The sequence below is a fragment of the Colias philodice genome, chromosome 9, assembly GCF_061535455.1.
Source record: "Colias philodice isolate Cphi_HAF_F1 chromosome 9, ilColPhil1 Martin Lab GWU primary, whole genome shotgun sequence".
NCBI classification, from domain to species: Eukaryota; Metazoa; Arthropoda; class Insecta; order Lepidoptera; family Pieridae; genus Colias; species Colias philodice.
The window spans coordinates 9,429,285-9,450,708 of record NC_143094.1 but is presented as its reverse complement, the minus strand read 5'-3'; the positions used below and the strand labels follow the sequence as shown (position 1 = coordinate 9,450,708).

General features: G+C 33.3%; 2 protein-coding genes across 11 annotated transcripts in view; one reads left to right on the top strand and one right to left on the bottom strand.

The window, feature by feature from the left end:
* The window catches only part of CLIP-190 (Cytoplasmic linker protein 190), a 59,629-nt gene extending 51,382 nt beyond the window's left edge, over positions 1-8,247 (bottom strand). For 5 of the 10 annotated variants that reach the window (XM_089699347.1, XM_089699349.1, XM_089699348.1 and 2 more), the window contains exon 1: positions 5,954-6,368. In XM_089699347.1, coding sequence (XP_089555473.1) covers positions 5,954-6,188 — 235 coding nt within the window. In that variant the 5' untranslated portion in view covers positions 6,189-6,368. Of the gene's footprint in view, positions 1-5,953; positions 6,369-7,950 lie in introns of those variants that run through there. The other 5 variants (XM_089699344.1, XM_089699345.1, XM_089699342.1 and 2 more) reach the window with 5 other exon arrangements.
* A 517-nt stretch (positions 8,248-8,764) lies between these two features.
* pelo (pelota mRNA surveillance and ribosome rescue factor) lies at positions 8,765-21,246 on the top strand. The gene is made up of 7 exons (XM_089699329.1): positions 8,765-8,919; positions 9,004-9,247; positions 13,773-14,027; positions 14,452-14,674; positions 15,194-15,386; positions 15,681-15,787; positions 20,717-21,246. The coding sequence occupies exons 1-7, from the start codon at positions 8,879-8,881 to the stop codon at positions 20,815-20,817; spliced, it is 1,164 nt and encodes a 387-aa protein (XP_089555455.1). The 5' UTR covers positions 8,765-8,878; the 3' UTR covers positions 20,818-21,246.
* Positions 21,247-21,424: the final 178 nt, after the last annotated feature.

Sequence of the window (21,424 nt, the reverse complement as noted above, 5' to 3'; positions counted from 1 at the left end):
AAGCGAAAATGTTCAGAAATTAGAGATGTTTATATTTTTCAATAAAACTTTTTTTTTATAAGTTTACGAAGAAATTATATCAGACCATTTTTGTAGATTGTTTTTCGTAGAACAACTTTTATTTACAAGATTTTTTCATTAAGTAAATAGCTAAGGTTTTACAGCCATCCGAAGTGAGTACTATTTTAAGTACTCTTTACTATACAGAATACGATATATTATGTGTGTACTAATAATAATTTGTCACCAGTAATTATTTTATTTTTGTTATAATAATATTTTTAATAATTAATTTTACAATATTATTAATAATTAATTATTGAATCTTTTCCCCACAACCCAGGAGGTAGAGTCTGGAAGTGCGTTTTTTTTTACGTCGAAAAGCAGGGCTGAAATGTTCTGCAGTGTGCTTCCATTGTTGTGGAGTCTGGGAAAAGAGCCAATAGCCAATTTATTATGTATAGTTACTACTGAACTATAGTACCTACTCACTTCTGAGCGCTGTAAAACCTTAGCTATTGACGTAATGAAAAAATGTTGTATATAAAAGTTGTTCCTCGAAAAACAATCTACAAAAATAGTCTTATATCATTTCTTCGTAAAATGATAAAAAAAAGTTTTATTGAAAAATATAAATAGCTCTAATTTCTGAACATTTTCGCTTATAACTTTTTTATTTATGGTTCTACGACAAAAAGTTACTGAATCAAAGTTGTAGAGAATTTAATTTGCAACAAATAATGTTAAAATTGTTTTATTATCAGATAAATAGTTTAAGAGATATATCGTTAAAACCATTTCAACCGCTATTTTCAAGATGGCGGCCATGGGACAAGGGTGGCGACCCCACAAACTTGGTTTTAGCTTCACACTGACCCCCCCTACACATCAAAAAAATAAAATTGCGTCCTCTAAAAAACTCAAGGTCAGGCCTAAAAAATGTAACATTTCAGCGTATTTCCAAACTATACATAGCCAGAACGCAACCATAGGAAACTGCTCGTGTATACTTTGTAATGCTGTTTTTAAGTTTGTTATTACAAAATATACACGAATTTTGCGTACTGATCGTGTATACTTTGTAACGCGGATGCTTGCTTCTTCGTTCCAAAGTATACACGATCAGTACGCAAAATATAACTAAATATACCTACTACACCACTTACGCTTGAGCGACATAATAAATATATAGGTAATCAGAGACTTGTATTGTACAGCTATATCTATCTACTTTTATTCTTCTTGATTATTATTGATTCAGTAAAATATGGAATAAAAATATTATTAGGTGAGCTTATAAAAATAAATAGGTAACAGATATAAGGGTTAGGTTGGGTTAGGTTAGGTTCGTGTTTTTTTTAACTATACAAAAATAGGAGCCCCGCTTCGCGGGGCTCCGTCGCCTCGCAAGTCGCAACCGTCTTCTTCTGGACTTATTAGATTCTTACATTTTAGCACTATTGTCAATTGTAAGTCGTGCAGTATAGTCGGGAACGACGACACAAGCATCCTCGATACAAAAAATATACGATCAGTACGTAACATTACATATACACAATACACATGCATTTTAATAATAGATTTCAAAACAGCAATACAATAATATAAGCGCGAGCAATTTAAAGACGCCGCGCTTACTCCGAAACATACACGATTAGTCCGCATGCGTACTGGTGCTGTATACTTTGGAGCGCTATTCTTACTTACTTCACTACAAAGTATACGCGAGTATTTGCGTACTGCTGTTGTATAGATTGGAAGAACTTGGTAAAAAAGTTATTTCCAAACTATACGTGATTAGTTTCACACCGTTGCGTACTGGCCTTGTATAGTTTGGAAAGACGCAACATTTCAATGGATCAAATAGGTATCTAAAATCATAGCGTGCGAAATGAAAATTTACTTCATAACTGACAAACATAATATCAACACACAACTCGTATTACACGCTTAGAAGGAACAAGAGAAAAAAATCTTTGGAAGTTCACCCTTGAAAAGGTAAAAAGGGTAAGCTTGTAAGAAAACTCGTTGTGTTATTTTAGAAGCTAAATCAATAAAAGGTGCGTCACGTTAAGAAGTCAGTAGCAATACTGTTCACAAATTTTTAATGTAATCGTGTTACGTGTATGTGACAAGATATTATCGAGATGTTTATCTTAAAGCATAGCTCGTGCTTGCTTCATCAGCAGACATTAATTAGGTCGAGATGCCATTTAGTGTTGTTAGTTACGGCCTGCAGTCACAAGATAAGTAAAACGAAGTCTGAGCTTCCAACTTTAATCCAACATAGCTTGTTGTTTCTTCGCATTGCAATTTTATTTACATAGATAAAACTGACTTCATTTGTAACGTTAATTTCTTAGTTTCTATGGGATATCATCACTACATAGTATAAAACAAAGTCGCTTTCCCTGTCCCTATGTCCCTATGTCCCTTTGTACGCTTAAATCTTTGAAACTACGCAACGGATTTTGATGCGGTTTTTTTTAATAGATAGAGTGATTCAAGAGGAAGGTTTATATGTATAATAATATCCATTAAGTAGTGGAGAAGTACTGTTATTTTTGAGGTTTCTAATGTGATGTCGTAAAAAATTACATTTATTCCGCTTACATTGCAAACGCAGGCTGAACCCTACGAGTTTTATCAAAATAATGTACTAAGTATTATACACATTGAAAAGGTCTACAGAAAAGTCCGCGATGGTATATGTCTATCTCTTATGGATAACCCACAATTACTTTTTTTTGTCATTTACTTTTTACGACAAATAATGGCTAATTTTCGAAGCGATTTTAACCAATACAGCATTAATTCTTAACCAATTTAATACCTTAAATACATTGTTCATTTAATATAGATCTATATGGCCCTTTACACCGTATGATTTAAGTGAATATTTTCGAAGATATTACAGATTTAAAAATTGCGGGACGTAGCGTTTGCGGCGGTACCGGCCGGCCGCCGCGGCCGTGCCATTGCACCCATGCGAAGCATGGGCGGGTCGCTAGTAAAAAATAAAAGAAAGTCCAGACTATGGCTGAACATCGTTAATTGGTGTAATTTCATATTGGATTCGCATTTCGCGGCGTCATCTCACTTTGCATTATGAACTATTCAATGATTTTCACGACCATTCATATTTGATACATGAGCTTGTAAAATCTTCGTATCGTCATGGTTAGTTGTGGTGAAAGTGCCTTTAATAAAATGACAAGCCACGTTGCAGAGTCCAAAGAAACAACTATTGGCAGTGATTATAGATGAAGAGAAGAACGCATATTTATTTAGTTATCCGACGAGCATTTTTAAATATGAAATAACATTGTATCTTCGTGGAATTTCAATTAAATTTCTTAACTAATTAAAAACTATCTGCTTCAAGGTGGAATAGACTTCGAGGAATGTTGAGAGGGCTTTCGAAACCCATGTTGAAATATGATAAAAGGGTACTTAGTTCGTAGAACATACCTATTAAGCCTATATGAACAGATGAATTCTAAAAGTGATAAATAATAATATTATATAACAAAGTACCTAAACCTACAATAATATGCAGTTATAATACCTACATAGGTAAGCACTACAGTTCCCTACTCTGCTCTAGTAGCTATTGAGTGCATTGCACTGTACGATGCAAATATGTCTCGGTCGAGTAAATAGGGCAGAAGGGGTTGATGGCTCACACACCGTAACGATCGTCGCCTATCAACATTTGCCATCACGTATCTAGTTAAGCCTTTCGTATTCTTGAGATTGCTAGGTACATCGAAAACGGAAAGGAATTCTATGTTTACTCCTGCGACACTGAAGTCTGCACCACATACTTTCGTTTGGGTATGCATTAGTTCGATGCAACTCTAATAACAGCTATTATCATTTAACAGCCTTTACAGTTCACTTCCTCATAACTGAGATGAAGTAACGGTACCAATAGTTATGTAAATAACATAACGAAGGCCGTATCGAGAACCGGTATTGGCTAGAGCAGAACAGGATGTAATTTTTTGCCAATAGATTGCAGTGAACTTAAAAAAAACAGTAAACAAGTGCTTGCTTTCGTTTCAAACCGGATCATTGTTTCGAAAGTGTTATACGTTTAATAAACCTAATTAATATAAGTTCGAGTGAAGTCATTATTAAACCTGTTACGTTTTTTACTCAATTACAGACGAACTCCTGTACTGCTTTTGATGAAAAGATAAAAAAATTTGCGTAGATTATAACCGATTTAAGTAAGATTCTTTCTCGCAAATATTCATGATACACTGAGATAATAACAAATACTGACGTTGACGATAAAGTAATACCGACATGTAAATTTTGCATATATCGTGTTTAATAATCATCATGCGAAACTGTTACTTAATTGACAATAATAACATTATCGCTAGTTAGCTATGAGCTATATGTTGCTCAAAGGTATTTAAAGAAATAATATTTCTACTGAATAAGAGTTTTTATCACGCACATTGGAGAGAAATCGTGTTACTGCATCGAATCGAATACTAGCGATCGATGCGCACAAACCGAAGCAAATTACTTGTTGTGAATAACTGCGGGTGAAATTCGATAGTCGCCATTTACAAATAAATAAAAGATAACCACCATTTTGAGACGTGATCGTTAAAATAAAATAAGAAGTTTCGACTTTACCCAATTCGGTTAAACATTTTATTTTATAGTTCGAATTCAAATACACACATAAAATAACGATTGAAAACCTGATTTGATGAATAAATTTACGCCTCTTTTAAATATTCTTGTTTGCAACTTGTCCTTTAGAATGGTCAATGGCTAGGCTGAGATCATCTTATGCATCAGATATTTATTATAAGCAAGGTGATGTAAGTTGAAATATTCTAAGAAGTTAGAACCATATCATTTTTTCATGTAATTCTAATATTATTGGTATTATTTGTATACGTAGTATATTATTATTAGTCTGTGGTATTATGGTATGTAATTGTATGAAATTTTTAATAAATCTTATTTTATTTATTTTTTAATGAGCATAAGATTGTCAATCATTTTTTGGATAAAACTATTCCTATCATCATTATTTTGCATTTAAGTAAAATTAATTTATGCACAGAATTTTCTTTTTTGTGATGATCTTTAGTTGGCATATTTCAAATAGATTTTTTGGAGATGCCCAATAGAAGTATGTGTACATTTTTTTTTATCTAAAGCATTTCATGATACATATTGTAAAGTGTAGATATAAATTGTAAAGTGTGTTATGGCTATATCAAAACAGATAAGAGTTAAGACTGCATGTAAATAAATGTAAAAAAAAATGTTTAAGATATGGATAAAAATCAAAATATACCACATTTATATTTCAAAAAGAACTTGATTCATAGCTATTCCTATTTACTTTTATGCATTGCTAAGAATTGATGAACTAAGAATTTAAAATACAATATTTATACGGTCAATTATACTTTATGGTACCAACGATGAAGATGAATCTTATGATAAAACATACATTTTTTTAAAACAGAAACATAAGCACCAGGCACCAGCTTTTACCATATCCATACATACATATTATACAATTATACTTTATGGTACCAATGATGAAGATGAATCTTATGATAAAACATACATTTTTTTAAAACAGAAACATAAGCACCAGGCACCAGCTTTTACCATATCCATACATACATATTACACAAAACAAGGACAAAACTTAGAATTTATTGGAATTATATTTGAAAAATGGATTTCTATTAAATCTCAAGTACTTTTGGTAATTTGATAATATAAAATTATCTGAATCAGTTTAATATTGTTTAAATTCACTTAAGAAGTTGTCAATTGCAGTTTGTAAAGAATATTATGATTTGAAAACTACAGAAGTCAAATTAAATTAAATAAATTAAGCAAACTAATTTACACTGCTATGAAAAACAAAAGCAGATAAAAAAATGTTAATGCAAAAACTTACCAGCTCTCGGTGAAATAGGAACTGCTGGCTTAGGTGCAGCATTCGAGCAGAGTCGGCCAATTTTACTCGGTGGTTTCAGACCAGATGGCTTCGAAAATGTTGTGGGTCGTGAGGCTTCAGATCTTGGCATTGTTGACGTAGCAGTGCTTATCGTTGAAGCCGTATCGGATGAGGCTGACGACGGCGCCGGTGGAACCCCTCCGGCTTCCATAGTCGGTTCATTATTTTCATTCATTCTTGAGGCACTTTAAACACTTTCAACTTTTTTATCCTTACGAAATCATGATTACATGACTGAAAACGTGTATAATTCGGTTACCTATAATAGAATATGCGACCGAAACATTGAAAACATACGACGCGACTAATAAACTAAAAATATCACAAGTTCCCGCGCACGTAGAGGACGTGTAATCTGGATCACGGCCATCATGCAAAAGTAAATAAATTAATACTACGATGGTAAAAATGTACTTTAAGGGCCGTTGAGGGAGGGGGGTAAAGGGGGGGAGGAGGTGAGGAGGGGGGGAGAGGAACCCCCTCTGTGAAGGGGGAGGTGCGGAACCCCCCCCCCCTTTTCGAGAAAAATGCAAAACAATTTTTGAGGTTATGTTACGAAATGTAATAGGAAAAAGGGGGTAATGGAGAGGAGATTTGGCAGGGAGGGTTGGAAAAAGGAGGGGGGATAAGAATACAACATAAAATACAGTAATTTTTGACATTTTTTTTAATAGTTTCGGGAGAAAATGTAAACTTTTTTAAGGAGGGGGAAACGAGTGGGCTTCGCCAGAAGACTCACTTCGTCGCCTCCTCGCTTTACAAAAACACTCTAGTTGTGTGACAGACAAGACCACATGGGATCGGGGTGCTCCGATTCGGATCTGCTACTCGAAGTGACCTAACTCGACTCAAGTCGAGGTGCTCTGATTCGGATATGCTACTCAATGTAACCTAAATCGACTCAAGTTGGGGTGCTCTGATTCAGATCTGCTACTCAAAGTGACCTAATTTGACTCAAGTCAGGGTGCTCCGATTCAGATCTGCTACTCAAAGCGGGCTAACCCAATTGGTGTGCTTGATCTCAAATCGACTTTCGATTTTTTCTTTTATGGTAAAAAAAATTATTTAGAATTAACTGAATGTACTCACAATATTATCGAATTCCCTGAACTAAAAAAATTCCTGATTTTACTGATAAGAGATCCCAGAGATTGTTTATTATGGTACCATTCTTGGGCTACATAAAAATGGATTTATATTTACATTGCAAATACAAATTTGAAAAAAATCGATTTTTCAGAAATCGATTTTTATATTGTGTCAGACACTGCCTTAGCTCCGGCGCTACGGGAAGTGCAGCCCTTCCGCCCTTGCGTGACAAAGCACGGTCGCCCGTACTCCGCTTCGCAGCTTCGGCTTGTTGGTCGCCTTCAGCGACCAGCCTCAGCCGCTCCGCTCCGCACGGCTCCCGAGCTTTGTCACGGCGGGCGAGGGCTGCTCTCCCTCCGCGCCTCCGGCTTTTTACATACACTCTAGGGGTAGGGCAGACAAGACCACGTGGAATTCGGGGTTGACAGCTTCGGTTCTGTGGCAAGTCTTATGATAATGCAATGCTTTATTTTAGCGTAACGTTTTTTAGCTAGATTCGGACTTTCGCAGCTTAATATTGAATACATATAATATTCCATCATTGAAAAAAATTACATTTTACAAGAATTGTACTTGCAAAAACGAAACGCAACAAAAAAAACAAATGTCAAGATGGTTGCTCGAAATTGTATGAAAAATTATGAAACTTTGATAATTAATTTCTAAAAAACTATAAATCTCCGCCGGTTAAGATTTTACGGGTCAGTTACTTAGGCATAGACCTTTCTCCAAAAAAATTTTGGTTGCCCAACTCAATGGCCCTTAAGGTACATTTTAGCCTTTACTTTGTTTGGTTATTTAAATTAGATACCGACCAACCCCAAAGAAAATAACAAATTACTGCATACCTCGCTGAAGAAATAGAGCGAAAAGGAGCTACAGAGATTAAGAAAAAGTCGCAAAAATTTTACCGCTCGTTGGACCAGCTGAGCTTGACGTTATCACTTCACAAAACACATTTTACATACTTTAACACTCCACTTGTTTTTAAATATTGTTCACGCGTTTTAATATCGAATAGATTTTAAGCACCAATTAAACTACTGTCCATTAGAGTAAAATAATTTATTTACCATTACATTCACTAAACTACTTACGAAGATCACACGACATGAAAAATTACAACACAAGAGAATACATTGCTGCATTTGTCTCAATCGCATAAAATTTTAACGTTATTTACATCTACATTGCTTCGTGAAATTATGAATAGTTTCGTTCGGTAATAGGATGAATTTGACAAGATATAGTTTTTATTGTCAATATTTGCAATACATATTTTCTTAAATTGCTTGTCAACGCAGCAACTGTTTAAAATCAATAATTCTTAACTATCTACTATATGTAGAAGAAACAGTTTATATATTTCAGTTTATATATTTGGTGGATAGAATGCATCACCATTTTTTATTTCATACTTTGTAATGCTGCAAATTAATATTAGTAGAGTATTTATTTTATAGAATAATTAAGAAATGAGCAATTCAGAACAAGAAATCCTGTGAAGAAATCAGACTAATAATTTAGATAATAATTTAGAATAAAAAATGTACGTCTGATTTTTTAAAACATACGTTCTGAAATATTTTTCATAAAATTTTTGATGTAAAATGTCAACTATCTCAGATCTGTCATCTGCGTCTGCTGCCAAATGCCAATTGTCATTGGTCAAATATGAGGAATGTGTAAAGACTAATTTTACGTGCTTCAATATTTGTAAATTGTGGAAAATGATGATTTTTAAATACGTATTGAGCTAAAAACAAAGATTACAAAATGAAGTTAGTTTACAAAAATATCGATAAGGATGGCAGCGGGTAAGGAGAAACTTCCTTGAGATAATATGTTTTGGTTAATAATTTATAGACTATCTAACATTTCAATGATATTCATGCTTTCAGGAGCATTGCGCTCATACCAGAGGAGTCTGAGGATATGTGGCATGCATATAACCTCATCGCAGAAGGAGATTCTGTAACAGCATCCACGGTCCGAAAAGTGCAAAATGAATCATCTACTGGATCATCAACAAGTAGCAGAGTTAGGACTACTCTCACGATTTCTGTTGAAAATATAGATTTCGATACACAAGCATGTGTTTTACGGTTAAAAGGTCGAAATATAGTCGAGAACCAATATGTCAAGGTAATTGTATACATATCTAATCCTTAGTGGTACGGGAGCTATTAACGTTGAAAAAAAAGTCATTTTAGTATAGCTGGTTTTTTGGTATATTGTTCCTCTAGCTATTTCGGTTAGAGTCCGCGCTGTCTGGCTGGCCGGAGTGGTTGCGTTCAGTAGTGCGCATCTTATCTGCACAGGAAATTATCCTTAATTTAAAGTCATTTTTTAACGCGTAATTTTTAAACTTTTGCCTTTAGATAGATCCATCAATCATAATTTTTTCATTGCAAGACGTTTTTTTCGTTGTTAAATAGGTGCCAGACGCAATTTTTAATTTCGTTTTTATAAAAAATTCAAATTATTTTAGAATGTCTGTAAATTTCATATTATGTTCTTCAAACATAATATAATCTAAAATTAATTAGCCAGACGCTAATTCGATTGTTAAGTATTAAATATGTACAAATAAAAACGTAGTGAAAGTAGGTAAGTATAACAATTTGATGATTGTGTATATGGAGAGATAGTTTAAAGTGCAAGACAGATAGAAAGGGTCGGCCGCGAAAATTAAATAACAATAAACAATAATAGTCCATTGAATGAGTCCCTCCAAGGGGGGCCTAGAGTGCGTGAGTTAGTAACGTAAGATGTTTCTTCGGAAATATGTCAAGAGTCCCTAGGTAATAAACATACTAAAACCCCGGGCCACTAGGAGGTGCCCCGGAGTGGGGGGAGGGGGGAAATGGGTCCATTTTTTCATTTTTCGCTTAAATCTCAAAAACAGTACATGTTAGAGAAAAATTTTCAAGGAAAAGTTGAAAGGCCATAAAATTATCTACAAGTTGTATCTAAATCATTTTTTCCTATATCCTACCTTTTCTGAGTTATACGCAGTAAAACATGATTTTGGCTCAAACAATTTCCACATCAATCGATCAAAAAATATTTCTTTCTTCCAAAAAACTCAAATGTGCAACTTATGACCGGTACTGATAGATTGCTCTTAATTTGGTCTATAATTGGTAAAATAAACACATTCCTCCATGGAAGCCTCTAGGAGGAATCGATTGTCAAAATATTATATTAGGGTAGTTTGAGTTACTGAACTTGATCTTTTTATTTTTTTCTTCCAAAAAACTCAAAAGTGCAACTTGTGACCGGTACAGATAGATTGCTCATAATTAGGTCTATCATTGCTAAAAATACCAGATTCCACCACGGAGGCGTTTACGGGGAATTGAATTTTATCAGGGTAGTTACGATACATGAACTTTTTATTTTTTTTCTTCCAAAAAACTCAAAAGTGCAACTTGTGACCAGTACAGATAGATTGCTCATAATTAGGTCTATCATTGATAAAAATACCAGATTCCACCATGGAGGCGTTTACGGGGAATTTGAGTTTTATTAGGGTAGTTACGATACTTGAACTTTTTAACTAACTACCCTAATAAAATTCAATTCCCCGTAAACGCCTCCATGGTGGAATCTGGTATTTTTATCAATGATAGACCTAATTATGAGCAATCTATCTGTACCGGTCACAAGTTGCACTTTTGAGTTTTTTGGAAGAAAAAAAATAAAAAGTTTAAGTATCGTAACTACCCTAATAAAATTCAATTCCCCGTAAACGCTTCCGTGGTGGAATCTAGTATTTTTATCAATGATAGACCTAATTATGAGCAATCTATCTGTACCGGTCACAAGTTGCACTTTTGAGTTTTTTGAAAGAAAAAAATAAAAAGATCAAGTTCAGTAACTCAAACTACCCTAATATAATATTTTGACAATCGATTCCTCCTAAAGGCTTCCATGGAGGAATGTGTTTATTTTACCAATTATAGACCTAATTAAGAGCAATCTATCAGTACCGGTCACAAGTTGCACTTTTGAGTTTTTTGGAAGAAAAAAATAAAAAGATCAAGTTCAGTAACTCAAACTACCCTAATATAATATTTTGACAATCGATTCCTCCTAAAGGCTTCCATGGAGGAATGTGTTTATTTTACCAATCATAGACCTAATTAAGAGCAATCTATCAGTACCGGTCACAAGTTGCACTTTTGAGTTTTTTTGGAGAAAAAAAATAAAAAGTTCAAGTATCGTAACTACCCTAATAAAATTCAATTCCCCGTAAACGCCTCCGTGGTGGAATCTGGTATTTTTATCAATGATAGACCCAATTATGAGCAATCTATCTGTACCGGTCACAAGTTGCACTTTTGAGTTTTTTGGAAGAAAAAAATAAAAAGATCAAGTTCAGTAACTCAAACTACCCTAATATAATATTTTGACAATCGATTCCTCCTAAAGTCTTCCATGGAGGAATGTGTTTATTTTACCAATTATAGACCAAATTAAGAGCAATCTATCAGTACCGGTCACAAGTTGCACATTTGAGTTTTTTGGAAGAAAGAAATATTTTTTGATCGATTGATGTGGAAATTGTTTGAGCCAAAATCATGTTTTACTGCGTATAACTCAGAAACGGTAGGATATAGGAAAAAATGATTTAGATACAACTTGTAGAAAATTTTATGGCCTTTCAACTTTTCCTTGAAAGTTTTTCTCTAACATGTACCGTTTTTCAGATTTAAGCGAAAAATGAAAAAATGGACCCATTTCCCCCCTCCCCCCACTCCGGGGCTCCTCCTAGTGGCCCGGGGTTTTAGTATGTTTATTACCTAGGGACTCTTGACATGTTTCCGAAGAAACATCTTACGTTACTAACTCACGCACTCTAGAACTTTTTATTCAATGGACTATAACTTTTTTTTTTTCGAAAATATAAGATGAATAGAAATTGAATTGTACTCTAGGATTCCCTGTGTTGTGGGAATAAGTACATTCCATTGGTACATTTTATTCTTTAGGTTAAAAAATAAACTATTAGGGTACATCAACAATCTTCTATACAAAACAATTTTTTTTATTACTCAACTAGCGACCCGCCCTGGCTTCGCACAGATGCGATGCTGATACTAAAATATATATATATATATATATATATATATATATATATATATATATATATATATATATATATATATCTCGTGTCACAATGTTTGTCCTCAATGGACTCCTAAACCATTTAACCGATTATAATAAAATTCGCACACCATGCGGGGCGGACCGCTAGTATACCTATATAAACTCATGCTAACTACTTTAGTTAAATTCAATACAAACTTAAACATGCGAGTGTGTGTGTGTTCACGTGTGTGTGTCGTGTTTGGTATGTGTGTGTGTGTGTGTGTGTGTGTGTGTTGTGTGTGTGTATGTGTATGTGTGTACAAACTTTTTTATAGATCACTGGGATTACGAAGAAATGGTACCTTTTATTGGTAATAAAGAAATTTATGTAAGTTATGATAGATGTTATTCTTACAAAGTAATAAATAACAAAGTACTGAAGATTATTGAAGAATCATTGTCGTGCGAAGAGCACGAAGAAGCCGATTCTAGGATTATTTTTAATATTTGTCAAATTGATTTTGATGCTGAAGTTGTTATACGCTGTTCTGACTCTGATATTTTGATTATACTTCTGGGAAATATGGATCACTTGAAATCATCTTTGAAAATCTGGATGGATATGGGTGTAGGAAATCATCAGCGATATATAAACGTTAATGAAATATACCGAATACTTGGAGTATCTTTATGTAAATCTTTGCCATGCTTCCACGCGATCACCGGGTGTGATTACACACCAGCATTTTTAGAAAAGGCAAAGTTAGACCTTTTAAAATATTGGAAAAATCGAACGAATATCAACTAGCTTTTCAAAATATAATTACCGATGATGAAGAAATAGTGAAAAGTACCTTTATAACCCTTGAGAAATTTATTTGTCAAATGTACGGTGTCCAAAATTGTTGTAATGTTAATGATGTTCGATTTCATCTGTTTTCAAGTACTTTCAAGTGTAAAAAATCAAGAAGAAAACTTTGCAAAAAAATTTCGAAACTTCGACTCTTCCAGTTTACCACCCTGTAAAGCTGAATTGCTTCAACATTTATTAAGGGTTCGCTATGTGACTAAGCTATGGAGAAATGCACACCAAAAACAACCGACAGCTTTATCTCCAGTTGCTTCTGGTTGGACCATCAACAAAGATAAATACGATTTTGTTTGGTTTGAGGGAGAGCAATCACCTTCCACAGTTGTAGATGTTATTATTCAAAGTAAGTATTGAATAGAACATTAATCAAGAATATCGAATATCGAATATCGCAGATACGATGCGCACTAATAAACGCAACCACTGCGACCAGCCAGACAGCCCGGACTCTAACCGAAATAGCAAGAGGAACAGTATATCAAAGAACCAACTATACTAAAATTCTCACTTGTCAACGTTGGTAGCTCCTATACGATAGATACTGTATGTGTATGGAAGTCCTATGTTTCCTTGTGGGACAATTCAGATCCATTTTACTCAATCTTTCCTCTTTATGAACTTATAGGTGATCTGTCTCTGTGCTCTACAAAACTGTGTATTGTATAATACAAATGAATAACACCTTCAATAATAATATTTCAGATGGGTGCATACCATACATTAGATTTAGAGCTAAATAGAAAGTTTCATTTAAAAAAACTCCAATGGGACTCAATTGCTTTGGAAAGAGTAGACATGGCATGTGACCCTGCTACTTCAGCCGATGTTGCGGCAGTAGTTATGCAGGAAGGTCTAGCTCATGTTTGTCTCATAACATCTTCAATGACATTAGTGAGATCAAAAATAGATGTTACAATTCCGCGGAAAAGAAAGGGATTTGTTCAACAACATGAAAAGGTTAGTTATTCATCATTACACATATATGTATATCTAAGGGCCGATTTTTCAATGCTTGGATAAAACTTATTCGTCGAATAATGTATAAAACTACCATTTTAAAAACGTAGTCTAATTACCTGTATTTGACAGTTTATGTGACATTTTAATATCATCGTGTAATGCTTTATTGGACGGATAAGTTTTATCCAAGCATTGAAAAATCGGCCCTAAAATAGATAAATATTATTTTATCATTTTTGACAAATAGTATTTAAGCTGAAATAATTTTTTATTTTCACATCTATATCATATGTTTTACTTTATAGTAATTATTATAATAACTGCAATATTTTGAATTTTCTTCATGCACAATGAAAAATTGATGTGTATTTACCATTAGCTCACTCTATTTGAAATATATCAATTTTAAATCATTTTTCAGGGACTCGCTAAATTCTATGAAGCTGTAATGCAAGGTATCCTTAGGCATATAGATTTTAGTGTTGTAAAGTGTATAATTGTGGCATCGCCTGGCTTTGTTAAGGATCAGTTCTATGACTATATGATGCAGCAAGCAGTGAAGACAGATAATAAATTGCTGATTGAGAATAAATCCAAGTTTCTGCTTGTGAAAGCTTCTTCTGGATTTAAACACTCATTAAAAGGTTTGTCAATAGTTTCTTAACATTAAAGTTAATTCCCTTAAATCATAGAAGGTAATAAAAAATGATGTGTATTATGTAATGATGCTAGGTTATGAACACAATATACTTAAGCTGGCATGGTCCAAAGGGAGGCGTCACAGAGGACATGATCCCTCCATCCCCAAAATTGTACTTGTCAAATAAAATAGACCTTAAACTTTAAAAAATACATTATTTAATGCTCTTGGAATTTTTTTGCAAAATTTTTGCCATAAAAGTAGTAGAATATTTCCATTTGGTCACGGATGAATTCTACCAATACCCGTGGCCCTCTTGTTGATGTGGCTTGACGGAACACAGTGGGGTTTTGGTCGGTAGGAATCCGACATAACCCACGGCCCCTTCCCCCGAGGCCGTGGGTATCTATGCAAGATTTCCCCACTAAAAAAAAAAGAAAGGATTTCCATTTATTTTAATAAAATCAATGTAATAAAATTGTGTATTGTGTCGAGTGATGTTGAAAATTGGTTTATTTTACAGAGGTGCTACAAGAGCCTTCAGTGGTGGCTAAGATATCAGACACAAAAGCAGCTAGTGAAGTGAAATTATTAGAGAGTTTCTATACAATGTTACAATTGGAACCAAATAAAGCTTTCTACGGGAAGAAAGATGTGCTGAGAGCCAATGAAGCTCTTGCTATTGAAACTTTGATGATCTCTGATAAGCTCTTCAGGTATGTTAAGTTTATAACATTGTACATTATTAAGTGTCTCTATATCTATAATTTTGATTAAGTTAAAAAGTATTTCTATAGAATGCTATTTTTTGTGTGCTTTAGCTATTGTAATTTAAATTTATTTGAGCAAACGGCAAATTGCAAAATTTTGACAATTAGAACCATTGAATTAACCATTAGTGCACAATGATTGATGAACTGCCAAGATATATTATTATTCCGAGATAATTTCCATATCATTATATAAAAACTAACGAAATAACAGAACTAATGAAATAATTATTATTGCAGGTGTCAAGATATACAGAAAAGAAAAGAATATGTTACATTAGTTGACTCTGCAAGGGAGAATGGTGCTGATGTCAGGATATTCTCAAGTATGCATGTATCGGGTGAACGTAAGTTATTTTATTTGATTCTCTAATTCAAATAGTTCAGGATGTAATAAAATATTTTCTTAAATTCTATTCTGGGTTGTATGTATTACTTAAATCACGCGAAATAGGCGCTCGTCATCGAGTTGCGGAAATATCCCCATAATATGCAACTTAAATGTTGTTTTTATAATACCTGGAATAAGAGTTGAACCTTAGATTAAGGATTGGTCTCCGCGCGCGCGCTACGACTAGATGCCGCCGGCGTACTTAAAAAATGCGGCAACTAATAGTACGCCGAATTCGGCGTACCCAAGCCAGTCGTGCACAGTCGTGTCACAAGCATTCTGTGGAGAGGGCGAACTGATACTTTATAAAGATTTTGGACAAAACCCGAAGTAAAATGCCTGTTGTGTCATAAAACTGTGTAAAAATAATACAACAAAAAATAAGAAAGACACTGGGATCACATACCATCAGTAACTATCGTATTATTTGAAATTTCTCTTGTACTTTGAAAATGTTGTTTACGAAAATACGACGCCATTCATTGTTGCCGTACTTGCATATCCAAAAAAAAAACATGTAGTTGAGGAAATATTTTAGCAATAATTTGAACTTATTCATAATGTTTTTTTTTTATTACTAACACATATTATATAAAAAAGGATAATAACAATAATTTATTTCAGTTTAACCATGTTTAACTGAGTCATGAATGTTATGGTTTTTTTACTACCGCTTTTTTAATTTTAAACAACCTTTGTGACTATAGTATAGTGGCATCGCAAGTGGATTTGATTGGCATGTTCACGGGTTCGATTCCCGGCCAGGTCAAGATGAAAAAAATATATTTTTCAAACTTTTTACTTTTTAAACGTTTCCCTGAAATTCCGACATAGGTGTTCCGACCGAGGTTTTTTGGGGTGCTTATTTTAAAAATGATATCAGTTTTGAGATTTACGATGACCGCCGATTCCTCACCCCACCCTTTCCTTACTGACTGTCAATTCCAAACTTTTGTTAAAATGAACAATAATTGTTTTAAGTCAAGGAATGCATGACCACCTGTTACTCGGGGATCGCGGTTTCGATCCCTGGCCAGGCTAAGATGAAAAATGATATTTTCAAATTGATCTGAGGCTTAGATGTTTATCTATAAAATTAATATATTATTATTTTTTGAGCATCTCATAACACAAGACTTCATTGCTTACTTGCAACTTACTTTAGGAATAGCTCAATATTGTATATAAATCTCGTGTCACAATGTTTGTCCTCAATGGACTCCTAAACCACTTAACCGATAATAATAAAATTCGCACACCATGTGCAGTTCGATCCAACTTGAGAGATAGGATAGTTTAAACATGTAGGTACCACGGGCGAAGCCGGGGCGGACCATTAGTAGGTATATATATATATATATATATATATAGTTATTCTATTATCTTGCTACAGATTTCCTGCTGATCCTGTGATATGTGACCGTTGGACTACTATAATACGACGTAGTCGAGAAGAAAGCTGGTGGAAACCAGGAAATCGTAGTGTAATATGTTCTGTTCATTTCAATGAAAGCGACATGTACATTACAAAAAGTGGTTTAAAGAGGTTGCATAAGGGAGCTGTACCTCAAAACGCGTTATTTTTGTCATCAACACCACCGGACATAATTTCTAACATCAACGATAAACTCACTGAAAAACAAAACAAATCAGCTCCAACTGTCAATTTCAACAACAATGTTGTAACTGCAGAACCAAGCACATCATTTTTAGTTGTTAATGGAACCGATAATACTTTTAATGAAAATCTACCATTAGACGATTTTCCAGAACTAGATTCTATTTTTGAAACACCCAGAAAGATAAAGCTTAAAAAGGAGCTACACAGGAAAACTATGTTACAAATTAAACATTTTAGAATAATTAAAACATTGCGTGAAAAGAATCGTCAATTAAAAAAAACTAATTGTAATTTAAAAAGTATCATCAAATCTTTAAAGAAAGAACGGTTTATTGATAATGATATATATAATTTACTCAGTAAAAATGTTGTCGCAGCAGATATATTTAATAATATATATATAAAAAATAAAAAAAATCAAGAAATTCTGTTTAACCTTAAACTTTCATTCACCATCTGCTTATAATTACGTGAGAAGTAAATTTAGCACATGTTTGCCACATCCCAAAACTTTAGGAAAATGGTATCGTAACGTTGATGGTTCTCCAGGATTTACTGATGAAGCGTTCACAGTATTAAAGCTCAAAGCTGATAAAGGCAATATTATATGCGCGCTGATAGCTGATGAAATGTCTATACGCCAACAAAGTTTGTGGGATCGTAACCAAAATCATGGTTATGTTGATATGGGCATTGGGGTAAACGACACATCTGTATTGGCATCAGAAGCATATGTGTTCCTATTGGTGTGCTTAACTGAGCACTGGAAATTACCTGTGGGGTACTTTTTAGTTCACGGCTTAACAGGATCCCAAAAAGCGAACTTAATATCGCTATGTCTGTCTAAATGCCATGAAGTGGGTGTACGTGTTTTATCAATTACTTTTGATGGACATCCTTCAAATATTTCTGCAATGGAAATTTTAGGTTGTCGAATAAAAGATCCCAAAAATTTGATGACTACCTTCAAACACCCATCTTCAAATGAAGATGTGGCAGTTTTTCTCGACCCTGTTCATATGTTTAAATTAATAAGAAATCATTTTGAAAGTAAAAAGATTTTTCTAGATGAAGAAGAAAACGAAATTGATTGGAGTTATCTAGAATACCTACACGAGTTACAAGACAAAGAAGGAGTCCATTTAGCTAATAAAATAACGAAACGTCATCTGGAATTTCGTAATAATATAATGAAAGTTAAGCTTGCAGCTCAATTATTAAGTAGAATCGTTGCAATTGCTCTGAAATTCTGTAGAGAAGATTTATACTTGCCTGAATTCAAAAATAGTGAAGCAACAGAAAAATTCATTGTATTGTGGAACAATTTATTTGATATATTCAATACCCGAGACTTAAAGCAACATGGATTTAGTCATCCTATATATAATGGAAATAAAGATAATAATATATTAAATTATTTAGAACAGGCAAAACAATATATTTTAAATTTACATGTGAAAACATCTAGAAAACGTTCTTTTAAAGAACATAATCAACAAAGGAAAATTATATTTAAAAGTTTTAAACCGGTTTTAAGTACACAAGGCAATACTGGATTTTTAGGAATTTTAGTATGCATTGAAAGTCTCAAACATATAACAAAATTCCTTGATGAAGGTTTATTAAAATTCATTTCAAGCTACAAGTTTACACAAGATCACATTGAATTATTGTTTAGTGCAATCAGAATGCACGGTGGCTTCAATGATAATCCCAACACTAAACAATTCAAAGGCATATATAGGAAACTATTATGTCACTTAGAATTAAAAACAAGTGATACTGGAAATTGTATCCAACTTCAAAATATTGCTGTTTTAAATTGTTCTTCGGCACTTAAATGTATAAATAGAACAACAATGTGTGAACGGTTTGAAGAAGAAGACCCAGAGCTGTTAGCTGCAATAGAAATGGTTAAAGATGAATTTGATCAGATCACAGAATTCGTGGATGTGCCATATATGTCCAATTTTAAAAATCAAGTTGTTGGTTATATAGCCGGTTTTGTTGTCAAGTCCTTATCAAAACAAATAAAATGTATTAATTGTATTGATAATCTAACTGCAAAAAATCGTTATTGGTTTCATAAATTTGTTACATTAAAAGACAGAGGTGGATTATCATATGCCTCTGAAGATGTATATTTAATATGCATGGTTGCTGAATCTATAATACAGAATATAGATAAAGTATCCGATATACAGTCAAATATTATTTATAAAAAAATTGTAATTGATGTCATGAAAAAATTTGTTGGATCGGACTCTAGAAGATATTTTGAATTTGACATGAGCCATGTTAGTGGTGCTATACATCAAACGAATTTGATGCGGCTAGTGGTTGAGAAGTATATACAAATTCGTCTTCATTTTATATCAAAAAGAGAAAATTTGCAAAAATCCGTAAATTCCAAAAGACAAATTTATCGTAAACTAGTACAAGTTAGTGGGATGTAATTATTTCTTTTCAAATGGGTGTTTCTCAGTAATGTTAATTTCGTATGAAAGTATTTTGGTTATGTTTTTCTTTTCTTTGTGATTATTAGTTGTAAAAAAATTGCCAAGGAAACTAAATAAAATAAGTGTTTAAATAAACCCTAGTAATTACCTACTGCTCTCCGCTTATCCTATCACATTATAAGTTTTACATTCACCCACGGGAACAGGAATTCGCGCAGTTGAAGCCGCGGGCTCCCGCTAGTTTATATAAAAGTACTAGCTGTGCTCGTGATTATGTCCGCACTAAAATTTATTTATTAATTAACGTTGATGTTTTCATAAATTCCACGCAGAGAAAGTCGCAGGCACGGCTAGTTTTAATAATAAAATAATTTTAAAATAATTAATAAAAATTTGTATTTTAAAAACAAGTACATAGATGCATTTACAACCCATACTATCTACTACATACATCTCGCGATATCGGTTTTCCCATTTATGAGGTAAAATTTATGTAGCTGGCAACACAATTCTTCACACACACTAGCGTTGTGCTAGCGTACTTACAAATTGCCTTACACACACTACAGAACTGAGTTGCCGCACTCACGGAGCTATTGTTTTTTAGTGGGGCGGTATCTAGTCGTAGCGCGCGCGCGGAGACCAATCATTAATCTAAGAGTTGAACATTATACTTAACAAATATCAATTTGCCATCTTTGATTTTATAAGTATTTCAATTATTTATTTAATTATCGTGATCTTGCCTGTAAAATAAAATATTTGATTGGAGGCAAAAGGAGGAGGTTTCTTTTTGTTCTTTCAGAATTAGATCAGCTAACAGGAGTAGCAGCCATTTTGCGTTTTCCAATGGCAGAACTAGAAGACAGTGATGTAGAAGAGAACAGTGACTCAGAAACTGATTAACTTATTAATAATAATAGTTATTTTATAGCCTGAATTCAAGAGAAATAGTTTTATATACCTATAGCCTCAATTTGTTACATATAGTCAAAGTTGTGCTTAAGAATTAATATAAATACAATTTATCAGTTTGTCCGCTACATTTGAAATAAGCATTTAATAAGAGACATGTGATTATTTAATTTAAAATATTGACTTATTTTAAAATTTATTGTTATTAATTGTACCTAGTACCTACCATAGATGATTTCGTCATGTAAAGTGTAAAAGACTATGTAGTTAGAGAAATATTTTTATTATATGTAGCATTTGATGTAAGATTGTTGATCATATTTGTTTGCAAATGTGCAGGTTTCTATTTGCTAAGATCTTAGCTACAAGTAATTTTATGTAAATATATTATTTTTGAATATAAATATCTCAAACATGAAAGTTCTTCCTTTTTTGGTTAAAAATTTATTGCACGCCTCATAAGCGAAGCGTTGAGGTGGGTACTACTGTCACTTCGCGCAAAACATCTGATTTTTCAAACTTAAAATGTCTTTATGTATCATACATTGCACTTGTAAGATAATACATACACACACATATTAAGAAAAAACACTATTTT